We start from the raw sequence: 23,638 nt of genomic DNA, 5'->3' as shown, positions 1-23,638 counted from the left end.
TATATGTGATGTATTTTTGCCAGCCAAGGTGTTTCTATTGCTGCTCAGGGCGCCCCCCCCTAGCGCCCTGCACCCTCAGTGACCGGAGTGTGAAGTGTGCTGAGGAGCAATGGCGCACAGCTGCAGTGCTGTGCGCTACCTTGGTGAAGACAGGATGTCTTCTGCCGCCGATTTTCCGGACCTCTTCTTGCTTCTGGCTCTGTAAGGGGGCCGGCGGCGCGGCTCTGGGACCGGACTCCGAGGCTGGGCCTGTGTTCGGTCCCTCTGGAGCTAATGGTGTCCAGTAGCCTAAGAAGCCCAATCCACTCTGCACGCAGGTGAGTTTGCTTCTTCTCCCCTTAGTCCCTCGATGCAGTAAGCCTGTTGCCAGCAGGTCTCACTGAAAATAAAAAAACCTAAAACTAAACTTTCACTAAGAGCTCAGGAGAGCCCCTAGTGTGCACCCTTCTCGGTCGGGCACAAAAATCTAACTGAGGCTTGGAGGAGGGTCATAGGGGGAGGAGCCAGTGCACACCAGGTAGTCCAAAAGCTTTACTTTTGTGCCCAGTCTCCTGCGGAGCCGCTATTCCCCATGGTCCTTACGGAGTTCCCAGCATCCACTAGGACGTCAGAGAAACTACAGTTACTGCACATTCAGTATAGTAACGTCATTTGTATATCACAGGGAAATATATATTCATTACATACATAAATGATTTGCATACATAAATAAAAAAATATAAAAAATGATTGTAGGGATGGCCATTGACCATCAATGGTTTCTAATTATCAATGGTTTAAGATTGATGTTGAATGGTTTTGCCATCGATGGGAGAGAACCAGATGGTTTCCCCCCATCAATGGCTTAGCATAAAAAAAAAATTTTTGTAGTTTTATTTGCAAGGTACCGGGACATGGAGCTTAGCTCCGCCCCTGACACCCACAAAGTCCCACCCCTGGGCTGTGATTGGCCCACAGGTAATTCACTGTAATAACAGGGATGACCATCGATGGGTAAAACCATTGATGGTCACCCATAGCATAGTTGGTGACCATCAATGGTCATTCACAGTTTTGCCATCGATGGTGAACACACCAATGGCCATCCCTAATGATTGCCATAAGAAAAGAGGTGGTTTAAACCTTTAGGATGGTGGCTGGCATAGGTGCTGATCACTGGTTTTAATTAGCCAATGTCAACAAACAGGACAAAAACAAACACACACATGCAAGTGCAACTGTGCAGATGATCAGACAAGAGGTTACAAATATATAGGCTGTAAAAATCTGCAAACCTTAGATGCTCCATAGAAATGCCATTTGAATATGGGCCTGATTGTGAGATGGACATAGTAGCATAGCAGCTACGCATTTGGATGCAGCTGATGTGCGATAATATGCTAATGCTGCAGGAGGCACCTGTGTAAATATGTTTTTCCAAATATGCAGCATTGGATCTCTCTGCATGAAAATCGGTTACCAACCCACAGGTTACTCAGGATGGCTGGTGTTTTCATGCAGTTGTGCCCAGTGGAGCCGCGTTGGAAGACACAGACAATGCCCTAGGCATATTCACATTTTCAAAAACAATCTCTGTTGAACATCTACAGCACCGCCAAATGGCTGCAGCCTGGCTTAGTGGGCACTGCATCTGACAACAAAGGAAGTTAACTGCAAACAGTTCAGTAAACTTCAGTAGTGTACATAAACCAACGGTTTGCATACATCTCAGAATGAGCCCCCATGTACCTTACCTTAGCTCACAAAATAAAATGTATAATATGGTGTATATAGCAGATAGCCTGTACAGTAGTTGAGTCATATTTTTGAAACCACTTCTAGCCAGTACCTTCCTACCTGGGAAACTACTGTAAAGGCAGAATACAGGTGACATGATTTTCAGGTCCAGGATGTCTGAATTCAAGATTTGACAATTGTAAAGAGTGGGGAAATATGTATACTGGTTGATTGTGCACAACTTACAATGACATGAAGCATAAACACTAATACACAAAGACAATCTTGAAGTCATATTAGAACTACTTTTCCCCGTGGTACACAAAACAATTTCTTTGTGTTGCGCGATATCCTACTAGTCTTCGGCTGTGTTCGACGGGGCCGGGGTCCAGCCCCACCGTTATACTCAATTTTGGGCTGCCTGCACAATCTATTTTTCCTTGCGATACCGTCCCGCGGGACCACGCATCGGCATCGCGAGGACTATACACACGGTGCGATATACACTATATTTTCTTATGATTGTGACTATATAGTCAAAATCAAAAGAAATATCTCACCGTGTGTACACAGCCTAAGGAAACAAAGATTATCAATTGTATTGTTTTGTACATACATTTCAGTAAACATAATTTCATGAAGTAAAGGCACATTAGCATAGACTGCAGTTATAACAAAAAAAAGACCTTACTTGTGTGGTCATATACAGTATAATTAAAAATAATACATGGAGATACAGCTGGGACATATCACAGATAGTATTTAACTTAGCGGTGCTCCAGTCTTTACTAGTTTATAATAGGCACCTTTCCGAGCCATAAGTTCTTCATGATTGCCCTTTTCTATAATGACTCCCTGAGACATCACAGCAATGATGTCACTGTTTTGAATGGTGGACAAGCGGTGAGCGATGGCAATGCAGGTACGGCCTTGTCTAGCTTCATCCAGCGCATCCTGCACAGTCTGCAAGATAAAGTGAGGACATGCTATACATCTGTATATTAAATGTATAGAAATAAAAGCAAAATATACATGTATAAAAAAAAAGTTTCAATAGTAAACACAAACTTCAAACAACTTGCATCATTAATAAGAATCCCTGTTATAGAGGGAACATAGTAAAAAAAAAAAAAAATAAAGTGTTAAAACCATATTAGTCAAGTTGTAAATATATACTAAGGTGTGTATTATAGCATTTAGTGACAGCAGACCTGTTTCAGATGCAATCGCAACTTCAATGATGACGCAACTGAGCGATTATTGTCAGACTGCGCATACGTCACGGCCACAGTGCACACGTGCCTTTGAGAGGCCGCTCGAAGCGAGGAATCAGTGGCAGAGTGATTGACAATAAGAGGCCGTTCGGGGGGGAGGGGGGGGGTAACAGGGAGTGTCTGCAAAAATGTGGGTTGGTCGCGAACTTTTGGGGGGCGTGTCTTGATGTGCGACTGTGATCTCGTACGGCTATAACATGGTGTCAGAGTCACAGTTCCCATGGCCATTCTGCGAGCCAATGGAGGCAATCAGCGAGCAGGGAGGCGATGTTCTTTGCATCTGCGCCTCAATTGTGATGGAATACGCAGTTGCTGAACATTTTACAAGGGGCTTCAGTGGATGTCTCTGTTCACTTGTGGACGGCTGCTACACTTGCCTTGCAGTTTCATTACTGAAAAGGAACGCTGCTGCATCGGCATTGCGACCGCATCTAAATCAGGCCCAGGGTCTGATCAACTATTGTGATCATTCTTTCTAACAGAGAACACATGGACGAGAAAAAGATGAAGTGGACAGAACTACAGTATAACAATCTGTATTTACTTAGAAATTATGGGAACAATATTAATTTCTTCATAAAGGCTGAAATATTAATTTATCAATTTACACAAGGACTATTTGTATTAATAATTATATGGCACAAGTATTTTTCCTCAGATCGGTACAAATATTTAGTTATCTGTCCACGAGCACAAAATACAGTTGTACCAAATAATCAAATATCACCAAATGTTGGACTGGATGCATGACGCATTGAATTGTGAATGAGATGCATCCCGCCAGTCATCACATACATAATTATCAGTGTGTATTAACGCCGTATGCATGAATATTTCAGCTCCCGCCGTATGCATGAATATTTCAGCTCCCGCCGTATGCATGAATATTTCAGCTCCAGATGAGAGCTGTCCTTTTAGATATGGGCACTTCCAGGTTAAGGACTTGGGAAAGGGTCTGCTCATGCAGGCACCATGGGAGGTGCTGGGAGATATCTGATTTGATACATCTCAGGGGGCAATATGATAGAAGCCCATAGGCTTCTATAGGGTACCACCATGTAAAGGGTACCGACATCCTAGCTCCGGAATGTATAGTATTCCAGTCTTGGGTGCATATGCGGTAAGCGCCCAAACCTGCGGAAACTGCATTTTCGAAGGGTTGGCTGTATTTTTATTGTTGTTGCACCTCGTCCACAGTATTTATCATGACATTTCTCTTGTAATCTTTCATTTGACAAAGTACTAAAGCACAAACCTTTTCACTCTCAGTGTCTAAGGCCGACGTAGCTTCATCCAAAAGCAATATTTTAGGATCTCTGACAATTGCCCTAGCTATGGCAATACGCTGTTTCTGTCCACGGGAGAGCTGGGACCCTTGTATTCCAACATTAGTTTCATATTTCTAGAAAGAAAACAAAGAAAAATGTAACGATTTTCCCAGGTATAAACATGATACATGAGACACCCAATGCACATCTGGGACAAAGTGTTGTTTTCAGATCTCTACATTATTTTCTTATTTGTCCTAAGAAACCATTTTTTGTACTAAAATCCTTTGCCAACTCCCTGCATAAGAAAAACACAAAGCAAGGATACATCACTGCATAAAATAACCTTAAAAAAAATGTGCAAATATAGATGCCCAAGTGCAGCACTCTTGCCTACTTTTCGGGAAGTTGTGGGAGACCCCCAATTTTTCTCATAGTCCCACGCACCCCTGGAAGAGTAGGCTGCTCTGCTGCTTCCTCGTGAAGCGGGCAGGATGGGGAGAAAATCACTGCAATAGCAATACACGGACAGGAGGCGCGAGTTTGCTTTAGTAGGTCCCTCCCTTGTTCACAGACCCACAAATCACAGCATTTTTACTGTGGTGGGGTGTGGCCTAATGACTTGACAGTCCCTCCCCCTGAGTGTCCTGTGGTATCTACTCTCCGCGCTTCTCCCGTAGAGGAGACGGACAAGTAGGTAAGGGGTCTATTCATGAAGCAGTGAAAAGTGTGGAGAAGTGAGCCAGTGGAGAAGTTGCCCATGGCAACCAATCAGCATTGAAGTAACATTTATAATTTGCATACTATACAATTGTACAGAGCAGCTGATTGGTTGCCGTGGGCAACTTCTCCACAGGCTCAGTTCTCCACTCTTTTCACTGCTTCATGAATAGACCCCTAAGTATGAAGTGCAGTTGTACTGTATCTGGTATGTTTTCCAACACAATAATTCAAACAAACATGTATTCTGATGGCAATGCTTCACTACTTAGTGTTCTTTCATACAGTAGGTAAGGTGGTTCACACAATGTGAAAAAACGAAAAATCTGTATAATCAGTATATAGAATGGCCCATACGCATGGGTAGCTACGCTTACACAGCAACATATTAAGTGGAACCTTCTATCAATATTCAAATTACAACAGCAACCTTTTGGTCAGCCCCCATGTGTAGTCTTCATCCAGGCCCTATTCTTTTCAGTAGCCTCTTGCACTGTGCATGCATATTCCTCTGGGAAAATGGCGCTGTGGCGATTTTCCATGGGTTTTTGTATGGTGCATGCATAGATTTCCGGGAGTATGACTGCCAGGCCATAAGCAGTACAAGCAGTAGACTCTGACAATGTTATACATAGGTCTGGGAAATGACGCTGTTTTCTACTATACATATGCAGATTGCTTGAATAGTGCCGCTATTTTTTTTGCTGTTTTGTGCAACGCTGCCACAGGACTACGGAGGAGTGTTAACCTCTATGGTAAACACCATATGGGTGCATTCTAAATACTTATGCCCATGTTGGTGTAGGAAAGATCTATAGACAGTAAAGATTGCATAAGGACTGTGCCCCATGGTAGTGTATGTAGGGATGACAAAGAGAACGTGTAAGGAATGAGGAAAATGTGGCTTGAGAGTGTTAGTAGTAAATGCTAAATTACAATGCTTCATATAAAAAGTGATATGTAATTACAAAGACATGAAATTAAATACAAACATGTTATTTTCTCTGTAGAATCTTCTTTCCTGTCATAGTCCAAATATAAATATAAATTAACACAAATATATGGCTGTCACTAAATATAATGCAGCCACAATGCTAATAAGTTAACTGCAATCAGTTGAGGGTTGAAATCACAGCTATGTACGGTAGTGCTGCTGCGGTCTTCATCATCACTGTGTGTCGTTACACCAGCCCTCCAGCACCACATGATATATGCCTAAAAATGTTGTGTCTGCGGATTGGTCCATGTCTAATTGTGTCACAAATGCCTGGGCAGACCCTTATACACGTCATATGCGGTGAACGCGGTCAGCAAAAAAAATTGTGGGTCCCAGGTACCCCTCACTTTAAAGAACAGGGATCTTGCTCCATTGTTTCTGGGTCCAATCACAGATTACGCTTTTGAGTTTCCCATATAGCATCAGACCACCTCACATGCCCTACACATGCACTATGGGAAGTAACACTCATATTTGACAGTATAAATAATGCTTAGAATTATATTGCTTTATCTCACGTAGCCAACACATACAGTGCTGCTGGCAGGGGGTGGGGGGAGGCAGCAGTTGGGGAAAGTGCTGGGGTCAGGTGGCAGCTTGGGCAGTGCTGGGTGAAGGTAACAGATGGTGGAAAGGGGGTTAAGGGCAGGCAGCAGTTGGTGCTGAGTTGGTAGTTGTGGCGGGGGGATAACAAGGGGTTAGGACATGTGGCAGTTGGGGTAGGAAGGATAATTTTAGATATCAGCTGGGGCAGTACTGAGGCAAGGAGGGGGTTAGGGGCAGGTAGTGCTGGAGGTATGGGCAGATAAAGATAGCAGCTGGGAATCAATGGGGGTTGGGCAAGGAGAGGTTTAGGGGCAGGTAATGCTGGTGGTAGGGGAATATAGCAGTTGGGGCAGTTCTAGGGCAAGGTGGGGGTTTAGGTCGGAAGTAATAAGGGGCATCGATGGGGGCAGAAAGGGGGTAAAGAGTAGTGAGCACTTACATCTACCCGGCGAGGGTTAGCAGCCCAAGTTCATAATGCAATAGTTCAGTGGATCCTTTTGTCTCTATCCATCTGTGCAGATTTGGTTTAAGTGGCGTCTCTTCCCAGAGGCAATGATGTTGTTACACAGGTGCCTGTGTGCCGGGACTCCTGCAGTGTAGCGCTAGCGTCCTGCAGGGGTCAGAGTATCCGGGATTGAAGCATGCCGCTTAAACCAAATCCACACAGATGGATAGAGACAATAGGATCCACTGAACTATTGCATTATGAGCTTGGGCTGCTAACCCCCGCCGGGTAGATGTAAGTGCCCATATTAGCACTACTCTGCATTAACATATTAGGAGCAATACTATCAGTCACCACTAACTACCTATGCTGCTCTCTCCATTTCAAAACTAATCTTTATGGACTTCAAAACTGCTTGTATTCTGTACTTTTACAGTGTACATTATTTATTTGAAACTGTGGTACCAAAAACTGTTTTTACACTTTTTATTTTGATTTTGATTTCTTTTAAATGTACCATTTCTACGCCATATCTGTTATCTGTACTAACAGACACTTTGTGTAAACAAACTATAAATATTATACCATTACCCTCATCCAAATCTTGCTGTGCCCCAGGTTATTTTTTCAACTTTACCCTAATATAGGCACTCAACCGGCCAAGAGATTCTGTGGGTCCTTCCACAGGTTGGGGGGGGGGGGGGCAGAATTCTGTGGGGGAGCCTTGGTTCTCCAAGCTGGGAGAAGCAGCAACAACAGGAGCAGGAACACCAGCGTCGACGGCAGGGGTTAAAGTGAGCCGGAACGCAGTTCCACTTGGAGACGGAACGCAGTTCCGCCTCCTCCGGCTCACCTAACCCGATGTGTGCCAGTGCCGCAGGGAGATGCTGGGCGCCCGCTGAGATTGTGTTATCAGCGGCGCCCGGCTCTCCCTGCACAGCCGGCCGCAGGAGCTCACTACTGAGCTACTGCTTCCGGCTCCCGGCTCAGTGCGCGCAATGAAGAGAGAAGTCATGACGTCTCTCTCATAGTGCTGGGGAGCGGAGTGAAGTGGACGCCAGGAGGATCACAGCGGGAGTGGGGACTGGTAAGTATGGTGTTTTTTTGGTTGTTTTTTTTAAACGTGTGACTACTACTGGGGGCATAACTACAGGGGGGCTAAACTACAGGGGCTAACTACAAGGGGGCAAGCTACATTGGGGCATTACTACTTGGGGCAAACTACATGGGGCAAACCTTCAGGGGCGCATAACTACTGAGGGCATAACTACAGGGGCACAGTACTAGTGGGGACATAACTACAGGGGCGCATTACTACTGGGGGTATTACTACAGGGGCATTACTACTGGGGGCATTACTACTGGGGGCATAACTGCAGGGGCTAAACTACTGGGGGCATTACTACTTGGGGCAAGCTACTGGGGGCATTACTACTGGGGGCAAACTACATGGGGCAAACCTACAGGGGCGCATTACTACTGAGGGCATAACTACAGGGGCACATTACTAGTGGGGGCATAACTACTGGGCACATTAGTACTGGGGGTATAACTACAGGGGCATTACTACTGGGGGCATAACTACAGGGGCATTACTAGGGGCAAACTACTGGGGGCAAACTACATGGGGCTAAACTACAGGGGCGCATTACTACTGGGGGCATAACTACAGGGGCACTTTACTACTGGGGGCATTACTACTGGGGGAATTACTACTTGGGGCAAACTACATGGGGCAAACTACATGGGCTAAACAACTGGGGGCATTACTACAGGCGACATTACTACTGGGGGCAATACTACACAGGGGCATTACCATTAAGGGCATTACTAATGGGGGCACTACTAATGAGGGCATTGTAAAGGGGTCACTTCATAAGGGCATCACTCCTGGGGACATAAAGGGCACTACTACTGGGGGCATTGCATAAGAGGCACCACTACTATGGGCTCTATATAAGGGGCACTACCACTGTGGGCACTACCAGTACAGTGGACATTGCATAAGGAGCACTACTACTGTAGGCATTGCATAAGGGGCGCTACTGCTGTAGGCATTGTGTATTACGGGGTGCTACTACTGTCGACATTATGTGTATTGGGGGTGCTACTTTGGGCATTATTACTATTGTGTGACCACACCCCTTGCAATACCTTTATTGCATAGGCGCCAGGGGGGGTGAGTTCTACCACCTCTCTACGGCCACTTTAAGCACTGGTTGACAGTATGGCAGCATCAGGGGCAAGTGAGTCACAGGCGGCACACCTTCAAGTAGCCGTTGGTGGGTGCAGCAAAGAGAGGAGCAGCGGAGGTGGCAGCACTATGGAGGAGTATCAGCAGGGACAGGCGCCGGAACATCAGCGGTCCCGGCAGACACTGAGTGGGAAGCAGCAGGGAGCTGGCACTGAGCAGGGGTGAGTGGTGGCAAGGAATTATCGGGTTACTGACCGGAGGCTACATGTACCGTCTTGCACCACAGTGATTGGCAGGGGTGACTGTACTAACAGCATGGTGGCTGGCTGGGCTGGGGCCACACTACAGACAGCATGGTGATTGGCTGTGGTATGGAGGCGGGACACACACAGCCAGATTAGAGCGCGTCCTGTGGGTCCCACTGATTTCTTAAAAGCCTCTTTCGAATAAAATATGCGTTATAGCGTGTTTTTGCGATCACTGATATGATTTTCAGCTCCTGTTTTGCCTCTACAAGTATAAGGATAAGCAAGTGAATAATCCACAAAAGTCTACATACAGATCTATGTGTATGCATTTTTGGTACATATGGGCAACACAGAAATACATATTTCAAGAAGGAAATATAAACACGTTTTCTATTATATCAATAGAATGTTGTTATTATAAAAGCACCATTAAATGAATGTCGATAGAATAGCTTCTATTCTACAGTAATACTCTCCATCACTGCTTTTAAACATACAGTAATTCTATGGGTAATTTAGTGATTTTTAAAAATATAGGGTTGATATGCATTTACATGGACACAGAACCTTTTTTAAATTCTTGATTTTATTATTTAGTTGGACTGTTTGTTTTATTTTGCTTATGTGTAAGCCACAGGTGCGCTTATCTTGTTATCAAGAAGGGGTATATATAGAGGCCCTTGGCCATGTCTCAGCATATGCTCCTGAGGAGGCTGGGCTGTTTGGATCAGCGAAACGCGTTGAGCTAAAGAGACACCTCAGACCTGCCTTCTGGATTCCTGTAACTCTTTACCCTGGTACAGTTTGGACTGACCTCTCTTTTGGATTCCTACTGCAGCAACACAGAAAGCTGGGATTTCCCCTTTAACAACAAATGACTGCCTCATATTGTCGTGTCCACATTGGGGATTTTTTGAACATCATCCGGTAATATCAAGCTGCATCTGACGACCTAATATGAACACATTGCCTAGCCAGAGTGTCCTAGCCAGGGTATGAATTTAATGATACAGGAGTTTTTAACAGAGGCTAATCCACTGTAAGTTACTTTTTTATGATAAATGCATTTCCATTGTCAGTACTGTGACTTTCTTTTTTACGTATTTTATGATTATTTAGTTGTTCATGAAAACTGCTCCAAAAGCACTTTAATACATGTGAGTGAAACTAAAATATTGTGAAGAGGGTGTGAAAACACCCTTTTTTACATTATTTTAGTTAAAAAAAAAAAGCTTGATAAATCGGCCCCATAGTGTTTTATCAGGAGATCCTGGTGCACAGCACCAGTTACAATTATCTGACATTGTTCTCAAATTGCCAGATTATTGAATCCCCTGCAGTTGTTTTCTAATTGAATTTCTGTGTACAGTACTAGATATTACTATTTCTCTATATGAATTACTGTGTATGCATACCAGACCTTGGCTTTATTATTGACTACCTCTGTGCTGAATACCATTTACCAGACATTGGCTTTACTCTGCTGATTTACCATTTACCAAACCATCTATAGGTTACTGTATTCCTATCATTCTGTTGAATTACAGGGTACCAAGCCTTGGTTTTTTTTTCTTCACTATAGCTCAGCTGACGTACTATGTACAGTATCAGATGTTAGCCTTACTCCTGTCCTGACTAGAGTTCTGCTTAATTACCATGTACCAAACATTGGCTGTATCCCTGTCATTCTTGTGAGTTACTGTTATATATCAGATGTTGGCGTCACACCTGACTACTCCTCTACTGAATTACCATGTACCAGACCATGGCTTGCTCTACCAGAACTTGATTTGCTCCAACTTACTCTTTGAGGAATTACCATGTACCAGACCTTGACTTGCTCCAAACTACAGTACTGCTTTGATGAATTACTATCTACCAGTCCTTGATTTGCTCCAACTAATGGTGCCCATACACTTGTGAGATGTCTGGTAAAATCCTATGATTTTGACCGCATCTGTGCGAAAAATTGCAGGATTGTAGGCACATCTTATGTAGCATGCGACGCGATGCGCGGGCACGCCGGTCGAATCTCGTGTCTCAAGATCTTATGTGCTGCACTTAATATTTATTGGATCTCACACGCGATCGCATGCTGTTTTTACCACATCCAATTTATCACAATGCGATGTGCGATCTGTGAGTTATTTAGCTCACTTCCTGGACACTCCCCTCCACCCATTTCTGGTCACCCAATTTCCGGGGGCATGCAATAAATCTCAAGATTGTATGCGCATTGAATGCAGAAAAAAAAGCACTTTCAATGCGATTTATTGCAATGTGAGCTTCAAGGGAAATTGGGCCCGATATCGCATCGCATGCAATCGCACAAGTGTATGGCCAGCATTACTCTTTGAGGAATTACCATGTACCAGACCATGGCTTGCTCCAGCTTACTCTTTTCTAAATTACCATGTTCCAGACCTTGGCTTGCATTTGCCTTTAATTAGTTGAACTGCTGTATATCAGTTCTTGGCTTTCAATTCACAACATGTTTTAACTACAACAAATGGGCTAGACTTCTGGGCTGCAACCTGACCACTTACTATTATATTTACTTATTGTATATGCAAACATCTATTTGGCGTCTCCTTGTGGGGAGATTAGTAAACTTGTATTATGATATTTTGGCTTCTACCTGCTGAAGTCCATCACTACCGTTTTCTGCGCTACAGTAACGATAGCTGATACCTATAACAGAATGTGACCGTAATACATTATGAATAGTTTATCATTATATACTCACATCTGGCAAGGACATGACAAACTCATGTAAGTGTGCCTTCTTTGCAGCCGTGATCACTTCCTCCATTGATATGTCCCGAGCGTTATCACCATACTTGATGTTATCAGCAATGCTGCCCTCAAATAACACAGGCTCCTGGGACACTATGCCGATCTTGCTTCTTAAAAATGCTATGTTCACACTGGAGGTTATGTGACCATCCACAAGCTGCATATAGGAACACGTTACATTAGACGTATACAGTGTACAGCATACAGGCAACAAGGACAGAAATTAAAATGTTCAGCTTTCAGGGCTTTAAGCCATAGATGTGGATTAAACAAATATCTAATTAATCAAATACCTAATTATAAATAAATAATAAAATACAAAATTCTTTACAATGGCTGTATGCTTTTCACATTTACCTGAGCAACGTTTACAAGCAAAAAAAAATAAAAGCTGCATTTCCCAGATCTGATTGGTACTGTAATTCTCCTGGTGAAATGAGTGAAAATGTCACGTCAGAGGAGCCCATCTTACTACCACATTAGGAGCGTCCTCCTCATTACGAGCCAAGTCATGTGCTGCAACGTCTGTGTGCACGCCTTTTGATGGTATTGCTTCTGTGATTTCATACAAATACCGCTACAAGAATTGCCCTGCGTGACAACTGTACGTGTGCAAGGACTGAGACACCCACTATGAGGGTCTAAAAATGCTCCAATACCTATTGGTGCATCTTTAGATGTAAGAATCTGCTGCACAATTGAAGCTTGCACCATTCCCCTTGTTAGGTGCAGATTCTCCATCAGAGTATGGCCTCCTATGTGAGCATTATGGGTCTGAGTTTATAACCTCTTCATCAACAAGCCCGGCAACACTCCAACAAGATGGACCATCTCTGTGCGTATGAATAACCAGCAGCCAGGAATGCCCAGCATATTTACACTACATTTCTGATACCATGCATCTCAATCACAGCTGTGCCTCTGTGCATACCCACCACGGGACACATGCACTGTTCAACTTATTAGCGAATTAGAGACACAATTGCTCCACTCCTTGTACATTGGCAATGTGTGACACTCAGTCACTAACTGTCCACTAAACATCAACACTGAGCTTTTCAGATATAATGATGGAATTTAGAGAATTATAGAGAAACATTCTACTTACAACTTTACCCTCATCAGGGTCATAGAATCTCTCCAGTAATTGGACACATGTACTTTTTCCACAACCGCTGCTTCCAACAAAAGCAAGAGTCTGACCAGAATTCACAGCAACGGACAGACCCTGCAAGACCATGGTGACTGGACGACTGGGATACGTGAATTTGCAGTCCACAAACTGAATGTCCCCTTTGAAATTGTCCTGTGGAGTTATATACAAGACATGAATGAAGAGCACAGCATTAAATCATTACTGTTTTCACCATGTGTGAGTTTATTAGATGGCCTATTATCAAGCCAAAATTATGCTGAGCAGGTCCGTTTCCTCATAATTAAGGCACTTTTTAAGTACCTCCTAAATTATACTATAAGGAAGTACAGATGCATTGTAGAAAAATTCAGATTTTACAAAAAGAAACAAATTAATGTAAAACACTAAATCAGCATCTGTGTCTCTTGTACAGTAGGAACCAATGACGTGCTAGGAACGTGTGAACGGACAGGGCCTTACTGAGTTGCATAGCTGTTATTGGTAGCAATTGATAGACACCTAAGACATAATGGGGGTCATTCCGACCCGATCGCTCGCTGCAGTTTATCGCAGCGCAGCGAACGGGTCAGAACGGGACAGAACTGCACATGGTCAGGCGCCGCAGTACGCTGGCGCATGCCAGCCGTCGTTGCCTAGCGATCGCCTCTGAGGCAGAGGCAGTCGCTGGGCGGGAGGGGGCTGGACGGCAGCGTTAAGCCGCCGTTTAGGGGGCATGGTCCAGCCAACGCAGGCGTGGCCGGACAGTTGGGGGGGTAGGCTGCGGCAGCTGCGTGGCATCACGCTACGATCAACTCGGAATGACCCCCATTATAAAAGCCCTTTCTAAGTTAAGAACTGATGCTTTTATAACACTGGTAAACAATGGGTTATTCAGAGTTGTTAGCAATCCAAAAAAGCACACTAATGGGCAAAACCATGTTGCATTGTGAAGGGATGGCAGATGTAACATGTGCAGAGAGATTTATATTTGAGTGGGTTGTTATATTGTTTCTGTGCAGGGTAAATACTGGCAGCTTTATTTCTACACTTTAGATTTCAGTTTGAACATACCTCACCCAAATCTAATCTCTCTGCACATGTTACATCTGCACTGCACATGGGCCCTCATTCCGAGTTGATTTCTTGCTAGCTGCTTTTAGCAGCAGTGCAAATGCTAAGCCGCCGCACTCTGGGAGTGTATCTTAGCTTAGCAGAAGTGCGACCGAAAGATTAGCAGAATTGCTCGAAAATCTTTTCCTGCAGTTTCTGAGTAGCTCCAGACCTACTCCTAGATTGCGATCACTGCAGACTGTTTAGTTCTTGGTTTGACATCACAAACACGCCCTGCGTTCGCCCAGCCACTCCCCCGTTACTCCAGCCACTCCTGCGTTTGTGCCTGACACTCCTGCGTTTTTTAGCACACTCCCGGAAAACGGTCAGTTTCTGCCCAGAAACAACCACATCAGCGAGCGATCAACTCGGAATGACCCCCATGGTTTTGCCTATTAGTGTGCTTTTCTGGTTTGCTAATAAACCTGAATAACCCCCTTTGTGCGGCACTCCAGCTGCTGTAGAAATATTCATCCCAACATGACCCGCCACAGTTTTACCTAAACAGGGCACATTTCCTACTCCTGCTCTATAAGTTTTACATTGCATATTATCTAGAGATGTGCACTTGAAATTTTTCGGGTTTTGGGTTTTGGTTTTGGGTTCGGTTCCGCGGCCGTGTTTTGGGTTCGAACGCGTTTTGGCAAAACCTCACCGAATTTTTTTTGTCGGATTCGGGTGTGTTTTGGATTCGGGTGTTTTTTTCAAAAAACACTAAAAAACAGCTTAAATCATAGAATTTGGGGGTCATTTTGATCCCAAAGTATTATTAACCTCAAAAACCATAATTTCCACTCATTTTCAGTCTATTCTGAACACCTCACACCTCACAATATTATTTTTAGTCCTAAAATTTGCACCGAGGTCGCTGGATGACTAAGCTAAGCGATCCTAGTGGCCGACACAAACACCTGGCCCATCTAGGAGTGGCACTGCAGTGTCACGCAGGATGGCCCTTCCAAAAAACACTCCCCAAACAGCACATGATGCAAAGAAAAAAAGAGGCGCAATGAGGTAGCTGTGTGAGTAAGGTAAGCAACCCTAGTGGCCGACACAAACACCTGGCCCATCTAGGAGTGGCACTGCAGTGTCACGCAGGATGGCCCTTCCAAAAAACACTCCCCAAACAGCACATGACGCAAAGAAAAAAAGAGGCGCAATGAGGTAGCTGTGTGAGTAAGGTAAGCGACCCTAGTGGCCGACACAAACACCTGGCCCATCTAGGAGTGGCACTGCAGTGTCACGCAGGATGGCCCTTCAAAAAAATACTCCCCAAACAGCACATGACGCAAAGAAAAATTAAAGAAAAAAGAGGTGCAAGATGGAATTGTCCTTGGGCCCTCCCACCCACCCTTATGTTGTATAAACAGGACATGCACACTTTAACCAACCCATCATTTCAGTGACAGGGTCTGCCACACGACTGTGACTGAAATGACGGGTTGGTTTGGACCCCCACCAAAAAAGAAGCAATTAATCTCTCCTTGCACAAACTGGCCCTACAGAGGCAAGATGTCCACCTCATCATCATCCTCCGATATATCACCGTGTACATCCCCCTCCTCACAGATTATCAATTCGTCCCCACTGGAATCCACCATCTCAGCTCCCTGTGTACTTTGTGGAGGCAATTGCTGCTGGTCAATGTCTCCACGGAGGAATTGATTATAATTCATTTTAATGAACATCATCTTCTCCACATTTTCTGGAAGTAACCTCGTACGCCGATTGCTGACAAGGTGAGCGGCGGCACTAAACACTCTTTCGGAGTACACACTTGTGGGAGGGCAACTTAGGTAGAATAAAGCCAGTTTGTGCAAGGGCCTCCAAATTGCCTCTTTTTCCTGCCAGTATAAGTACGGACTGTCTGACGTGCCTACTTGGATGCGGTCACTCATATAATCCTCCACCATTCTTTCAATGGGGAGAGAATCATATGCAGTGACAGTAGACGACATGTCCGTAATCGTTGGCAGGTCCTTCAGTCCGGACCAGATGTCAGCATCAGCAGTCGCTCCAGACTGCCCTGCATCACCGCCAGCGGGTGGGCTCGGAATTCTGAGCCTTTTCCTCGCACCCCCAGTTGCGGGAGAATGTGAAGGAGGAGATGTTGACAGGTCGCGTTCCGCTTGACTTGACAATTTTCTCACCAGCAGGTCTTTGAACCCCAGCAGACTTGTGTCTGCCGGAAAGAGAGATCCAAGGTAGGTTTTAAATCTAGGATCGAGCACGGTGGCCAAAATGTAGTGATCTGATTTCAACAGATTGACCACCCGTGAATCCTTGTTAAGCGAATTAAGGGCTCCATCCACAAGTCCCACATGCCTAGCGGAATCGCTCCGTGTTAGCTCCTCCTTCAATGTCTCCAGCTTCTTCTGCAAAAGCCTGATGAGGGGAATGACCTGACTCAGGCTGGCAGTGTCTGAACTGACTTCACGTGTGGCAAGTTCAAAGGGCAGCAGAACCTTGCACAACGTTGAAATCATTCTCCACTGCGCTTGAGACAGGTGCATTCCACCTCCTATATCGTGCTGAATTGTATAGGCTTGAATGGCCTTTTGCTGCTCCTCCAACCTCTGAAGCATATATAGGGTTGAATTCCACCTCGTTACCACTTCTTGCTTCAGATGATGGCAGGGCAGGTTCAGGCGTTTTTGGTGGTGCTCCAGTCTTCTGTACGTGGTGCCTGTACGCCGAAAGTGTCCCGCAATTCTTCTGGCCACCGACAGCATCTCTTGCAAGCCCCTCTCGTTTTTTTAAAAATTCTGCACCACCAAATTCAAGGTATGTGCAAAACATGGGACGTGCTGGAATTTGCCCATATTTAATGCACACACAATATTGCTGGCGTTGTCCGATGCCACAAATCCACAGGAGAGTCCAATTGGGGTAAGCCATTCCGCGATGATCTTCCTCAGTTGCCGTAAGAGGTTTTCAGCTGTGTGCGTATTCTGGAAACCGGTGATACAAAGCGTAGCCTGCCTAGGAAAGAGTTGGCGTTTGCGAGATGCTGCTACTGGTGCCGCCGCTGCTGTTCTTGCGGCGGGAGTCCATACATCTACCCAGTGGGCTGTCACAGTCATATAGTCCTGACCCTGCCCTGCTCCACTTGTCCACATGTCCGTGGTTAAGTCCGAGGCAGCCTCGGATCTTCCCGCCTTGCTTGGTTAACCCGAACGAGGCCGAACGTCATCATCCCGCTGTCGGATTCTCGCGAGATTCGTATTGTATATAAAGAGCCGCGCGTCACCGCCATTTTCACTTGTGCATTGGAGATTGAACTGAGAGGACGTGGCTACGTTCTCTGCCTGAAAAGCTCCGTAATCTGTGCTCAGTGTGCTGCAAATATCTGTGCTCAGTGTGCTGCAAATATCTACGTTCTCTGCCTGAAAAGCTCCATATCTGTGCTCAGTGTGCTGCAAATATCTGTGCTCAGTGTGCTGCATTTTGGTGACCAATAGTATATAGTTGTACAGTACAGTAGGCCATTGCTGTATCTTGCAGCTCTGTGTCACTGCAAGTATCCATTCGATATCTGTGCTGCATTTTTGTGAGCAGTATATATAGTAGTACAGTGCAGCATTTTGGTGACCAACAGTATATAGTTGTACAGTACAGTAGGCCATTGCTGTATCTTGCAGCTCTGTGTCACTGCAAGTATCCATTCCATATCTGTGCTGCATTTTTGTGAGCAGTATATATAGTAGTACAGTGCAGCATTTTGGTGACCAACAGTATATAGTTGTACAGTACAGTAGGCCACTGCTGTATCTTGCAGCTCCGTGTCACTGCAAGTATCCATTCCATATCCGTGCTGCATTGTTGGGAGCAGTATATAGTAGTACAGTGCAGCATTTTGGTGAACAACAGTGTATAGTTGTACAGTACAGTAGGCCATTGCTGTATCTTGCAGCTCTGTGTCACTGCAAGTATCCATTCCATATCTGTGCTGCATTTTTGTGAGCAGTATATATAGTAGTACAGTGCAGCATTTTGGTGACCAACAGTATATAGTTGTACAGTACAGTAGGCCATTGCTGTATCTTGCAGCTCCGTTTCACTGCAAGTATCCATTCCATATCCGTGCTGCATTGTTGGGAGCAGTATATAGTAGTACAGTGCAGCATTGTGGTGACCAGTATACTACAGTACAATAGTACAGTGCTGTTCTCGCTGCTCAGTATCAGTTCTCTGTAGTATCATCAGTGCTCAGTAAAATCAGTGCTCAGTATAATCAGTGATTGATCAGTATAATCAGTTCTCAGTATAATCAGTGCGCTGTTAGAAGTGCGCCCATTTTCTGCCATTAGTGCATTGGGATTTAAACAACTGATGAAGACCCTCATTCCGAGTTGTTCGCTCGCTAGCTGCTTTTAGCAGCATTGCACACGCTAGGCCGCCGCCCTCTGGGAGTGTATCTTAGCTTTGCAGAATAGCGAACGAAAGAGTAGCAGAATTGCTACTAAATAATTCTTTGCAGTTTCTGAGTAGCTCCAGACCTACTCACAGATTGCGATCAGCTCAGTCCGTTTAGTTCCTGGTTTGACGTCACAAACACGCCCTGCGTTCGGCCAGCCACTCCCCCGTTTCTCCAGACACTCCTGCGTTTTTCCCTGACACGCCTGCGTTTTTTAGCACACTCCCGGAAAATGCTCAGTTACCACCCAGAAACGCCCCTTTCCTGTCAATCATTCACCGATCAACAGTGTGACTGAAAAGCGCCGCAGGATCCACAGCAAAACTGCTAAGTTTTTAGTTAAATAACTAAGCGCATGCGCCCTGCGTACCTTGCGCATGCGCAATTAGCAACAAATCGCAGCATAGCGAAAATCGGCAATGAGCGAACAACTCGGAATGACCCTGAAGTTATTGTGTCCCTGGTACAAAATCCCATCTAGATTCCACTTCACTAGGCAGGCGATAGCGAGATTTTACCAATTAATATCAGTGATTTATAATTAATTATTAATTACAGTGATCTTGCCAAATGATTCCAATGATTTTGTCATTTTCTTCCAGTGATTTGGACCAATAATACCATTGATTAGAACGAATAATTCATGTGATTTCATTTCATGGCACTGGAAGTTTATGTAATATATCAATTATACAGAAATAGAAATTAAAAAAATAAAAAATTCTTAGGTCATACTGTATTTAGAAACAAGCATAGTAACATATACAGTAGCAATCTGTTAAGGTGGGTACACACTGGCCGATATATATATATCACGGGTCCGTCGGCCAGTGTGTACGGGCGATATGTCTGTGAACTCCGTCGTTCACAGACATATCTCATTGGTCCCGCAGCACAGTCGACGGCCAATATATCTATCAATATATTGGCGCATTGCTGTGTGTGTACAGCGGCCCGTACACATGCTGCTGCAGCTGGCGGTGATTGACAGCTGAACTGGGCGGGCATGTACCAGTTCATGACGTCAGTCCCCGATGGATCGGGCAGTGTGTATGCACAGCACACTGCCCGATCCGTCCATAGATATATCTGCAGATCAATTGATCTGCAGATATATCTATCAGTGTGTACCCACCTTTAGTGTTTTGTGTTTCTGTGATGGTATCTCGCCCCCTCAGCATCTGTTTTAAATGTATTGCTCTCCTCACAACCCCTCTGTGGGTGATGGGTAGTGAGGTGTGGCTTTAATCGGGAAAATTCAAACACTTGGGATTTGGTCTACATATTAAGGGTTGCATGGCTGACAGCCTGACTGACATAGCAGGGTGCAGAAATCAAAGGGGGTAATTCCAAGTTGATCGCAGCAGGAAATGTTTTAGCAGTTGGGCAAAACCATGTGCACTGCAGGGGAGGCAGATATAACATGTGCAGAGAGAGTTAGATTTGGGTGTGGTGAGTTCAATCTGCAATCTTAATTGCAGTGTAAAAATAAAGCAGCCAGTATTTACCCTGCACAGAAACAAAATAATCCACCCAAATCTAACTCTCACTGCAAATGTTATATCTGCCCCCCTGCAGTGCACATGGTTTTGCCCAACTGATAATAAATTTCCTGCTGCGATCAACTTGGAATTATCCCCATGGTTTAGAAATATAAGTGTTTGTCAGCCTATACTTAGCCTGTACTTCAACTGTACGAAAACTGAAAGGAAACAGCAAGCACTTACAACAACCACAAATGAACTTCTTTGCAATTTCTAATGTACGTATATTTCTCTGACGTCCTAAGTGGATGCTGGGACTCCGTAAGGACCATGGGGAATAGCGGCTCCGCAGGAGACTGGGCACAACTAAAGAAAGCTTTAGGACTACCTGGTGTGCACTGGCTCCTCCCACTATGACCCTCCTCCAGACCTCAGTTAGAATCTTGTTTGGCTGAGCTGTATGCACACTAGGGGCTCTCCTGAGCTCCTAGAAAAGAAAGTATATTTTAGGTTTTCTATTTTCAGTGAGATCTGCTGGCAACAGACTCATTGCTACGAGGGACTAAGGGGAGAAGAAGCGAACCTACCTGCTTGCAGCTAGTTTGGGCTTCTTAGGCTACTGGACACCATTAGCTCCAGAGGGATCGAACACAGGACCCGATCGTCCGGTCCCGGAGCCGCGCCGCCGTCCCCCTTACAGAGCCAGAAGCATGAAGATGGTCCTGAAAATCGGCGGCAGAAGACTTCGGTCTTCAACAAGGTAGCGCACAGCACAGCAGCTGTGCGCCATTGCTCCTCATGCACACCTCACACTCCGGTCACTGATGGGTGCAGGGCGCTGGGGGGGGGCGCCCTGAGCAGCAATATTAACACCTTGGCTGCAGGGCCGGTGCAAGGTTTATTGGCACCCTAGGCAAAACTTCTGCCTACTGCCCCTTCCCTATACCCACCCTTCTGGTGAAAGGCATACTGCTGCTCTCCCCCACCCCCAGTCTGTTGCATGGCTGCTCCCTTCTCCCCATCTCCCCAGTCTCTGCGGGTGCCTGCTGCTCTCACCCCCCCCCCCCCGTTAAATGTCTCCTGTTCTATCCCCCACCATCTGTGTGCATGCTGCTGATTATCCCCTAAGACTGTGTGCATGCCTACTGCTCATCTCCCCCCGCACACACACCCAGACTGCTGCTCTCCCCCTCTTTCCTCATCAAATGCAGACAGTGCACTGTGCAGCCACCTTTACCTGCAGGCTGCATTGCAGAGTAGTCTGTGAAAGAGCCTGAAATGAAGAGTAGTACCGTATGTCACCCCTCGCCAGGTCTCCAGGAGATGTCAAAGTTACTGCCTGTGGCGGGTGAAGGCGGAGCGTGGCAGTCGCGGCTACTGTCAGATGAGTGCTGGGGGATTGCGGCAGCTGTAAGAGGTAGGACCACGGTACCTTTTTCATGTAGCTGTAGCAGGCCGCCCCCTCAGGTCCCGGTGCCCCTAGGCAATTGCCTAAAGCTGCCTAGTGGAAGCTCCGGCCCTGCTTGGCTGGCAAAATAATCACAATATATAGTCCTAGAGGCTATATATGTGAAAAATACCCCTGCCAGGATCCATAAAAAAGCGGGAGAAAGTCCGCCGAAAAAAGGGGCGGGGCTATCTCCCTCAGCACACTGGCGCCATTTTTCCCTCACAGCTCCGCTGGAAGGATCGCTCCCAGGCTCTCCCCTGCAGTTTCAAGACTACAAAGGGTAAAAAAGAGAGGGGGGGGGCACTAAATTTAGGCGCAGCAGTATATATATAAGCAGCTATAAGGGAAAATCACTCAGTTATAGTGTTCATCCCTGTGTTATATAGCGCTCTGGTGTGTGCTGGCATACTCTCTCTCTGTCTCCCCAAAGGGCTTTGTGGGGTCCTGTCCTCTGTCAGAGCATTCCCTGTGTGTGTGCGGTGTGTCGGTACGTCTGTGTCGACATGTTTGAGGAGGAGGCTTATGTGGAGGTGGAGCAGATGCCGATAAATGTGATGTTACCCCCTGCGGGGTCGACACCTGAGTGGATGGTTATGTGGAAGGAATTACGCGACAGTGTCGACTCCTTACATAAAAGGTTTGACGACATACCAAATATGGGACAGCCGGCTTCTCAGCCTGTGCCTGCCCTGGCGTCTCAAAAGCCATCAGGGGCTCTAAAACGCCCGCTACCTCAGATGGCAGACACAGATGTCGACACGGATACTGACTCCAGTGTCGACGACGATGAGACTAATGTAACTTCCAATAGGGCCACACGTTACATGATTGAGGCAATGAAAAATGTGTTGCACATTTCTGATGTTACCCCAGGAACCACAAAAAAGGGTATTATGTTTGGAGAGAGAAAACTACCAGTAGTTTTTCCTCCATCTGAGGAATTAAATGAAGTGTGTGAAGAAGCGTGGGCTTCCCCCGATAAGAAACTGGTAATTTCTAAAAGGTTACTAATGACGTACCCTTTCCCGCCAGAGGATAGGTCACGTTGGGAAACATCCCCTAGGGTGGATAAAGCGCTCACACGCTTGTCAAAAAAGGTGGCACTACCGTCTCCGGATACGGCCGCCCTAAAGGAGCCTGCTGATAGAAAGCAGGAGGCTATCCTGAAGTCTGTATATACACACACAGGTATTATACTGAGACCAGCTATTGCTTCAGCATGGATGTGCAGTGCTGCAGCTGCGTGGTCAGATTCCCTGTCGGAAAATATTGATACCCTAGACAGGGACACTATATTGCTAACCGTAGAGCATATTAAAGACGCAGTCTTATACATGAGAGATGCACAGAGGGATATTTGCCGGCTGGCATCTAAAATAAGTGCAATGTCCATTTCTGCCAGGAGAGGGTTATGGACTCGGCAGTGGACAGGTGATGCAGATTCTAAAAGGCACATGGAAGTTTTGCCTTATAAGGGTGAGGAGTTGTTCGGGGATGGTCTCTCGGACCTCGTTTCCACAGCAACAGCTGGGAAGTCAGCATTTTTACCCCATGTTCCCTCACAGCCAAAGAAAGCACCGTATTATCAGGTACAGTCCTTTCGGCCCCATAAGGGCAAGCGGGTTAAAGGCGCGTCCTTTCTGCCCAGAGGCAGAGGTAGAGGGAAAAAGCTGCAGCATACAGCCAGTTCCCAGGAACAAAAGTCCTCCCCCGCTTCCTCCAAGTCCACCGCATGACGCTGGGGCTCCACAGGCGGAGCCAGGTACGGTGGGGGCCCGTCTCAAAAACTTCAGCAATCAGTGGGCTCGCTCACGGGTGGATCCCTGGATCCTTCAAGT

At 45.8% G+C, this 23,638-nt stretch overlaps 1 protein-coding gene across 1 annotated transcript in view; it reads right to left on the bottom strand.

The window, feature by feature from the left end:
- Positions 1–586: 586 nt before the first annotated feature.
- Positions 587–23,638, bottom strand: part of LOC134944741 (bile salt export pump-like) — a 197,076-nt gene continuing 174,024 nt past the window's right edge. Inside the window, exons 25-28 of the mRNA XM_063933573.1 lie at positions 13,313–13,510; positions 12,155–12,361; positions 4,246–4,392; positions 587–2,679 (exon numbers count right to left, since the gene is read on the bottom strand). Coding sequence (XP_063789643.1) covers positions 2,479–2,679; positions 4,246–4,392; positions 12,155–12,361; positions 13,313–13,510 — 753 coding nt within the window. The 3' untranslated portion in view covers positions 587–2,478. The remainder of the gene's footprint in view (positions 2,680–4,245; positions 4,393–12,154; positions 12,362–13,312; positions 13,511–23,638) is intronic.

Source organism: Pseudophryne corroboree, chromosome 7 (genome assembly GCF_028390025.1).
Source record: "Pseudophryne corroboree isolate aPseCor3 chromosome 7, aPseCor3.hap2, whole genome shotgun sequence".
Classification (NCBI taxonomy): Eukaryota; Metazoa; Chordata; class Amphibia; order Anura; family Myobatrachidae; genus Pseudophryne; species Pseudophryne corroboree.
Note: the sequence above shows the minus strand (reverse complement) of the source record. Positions and strands in the feature narration are given on the sequence as shown.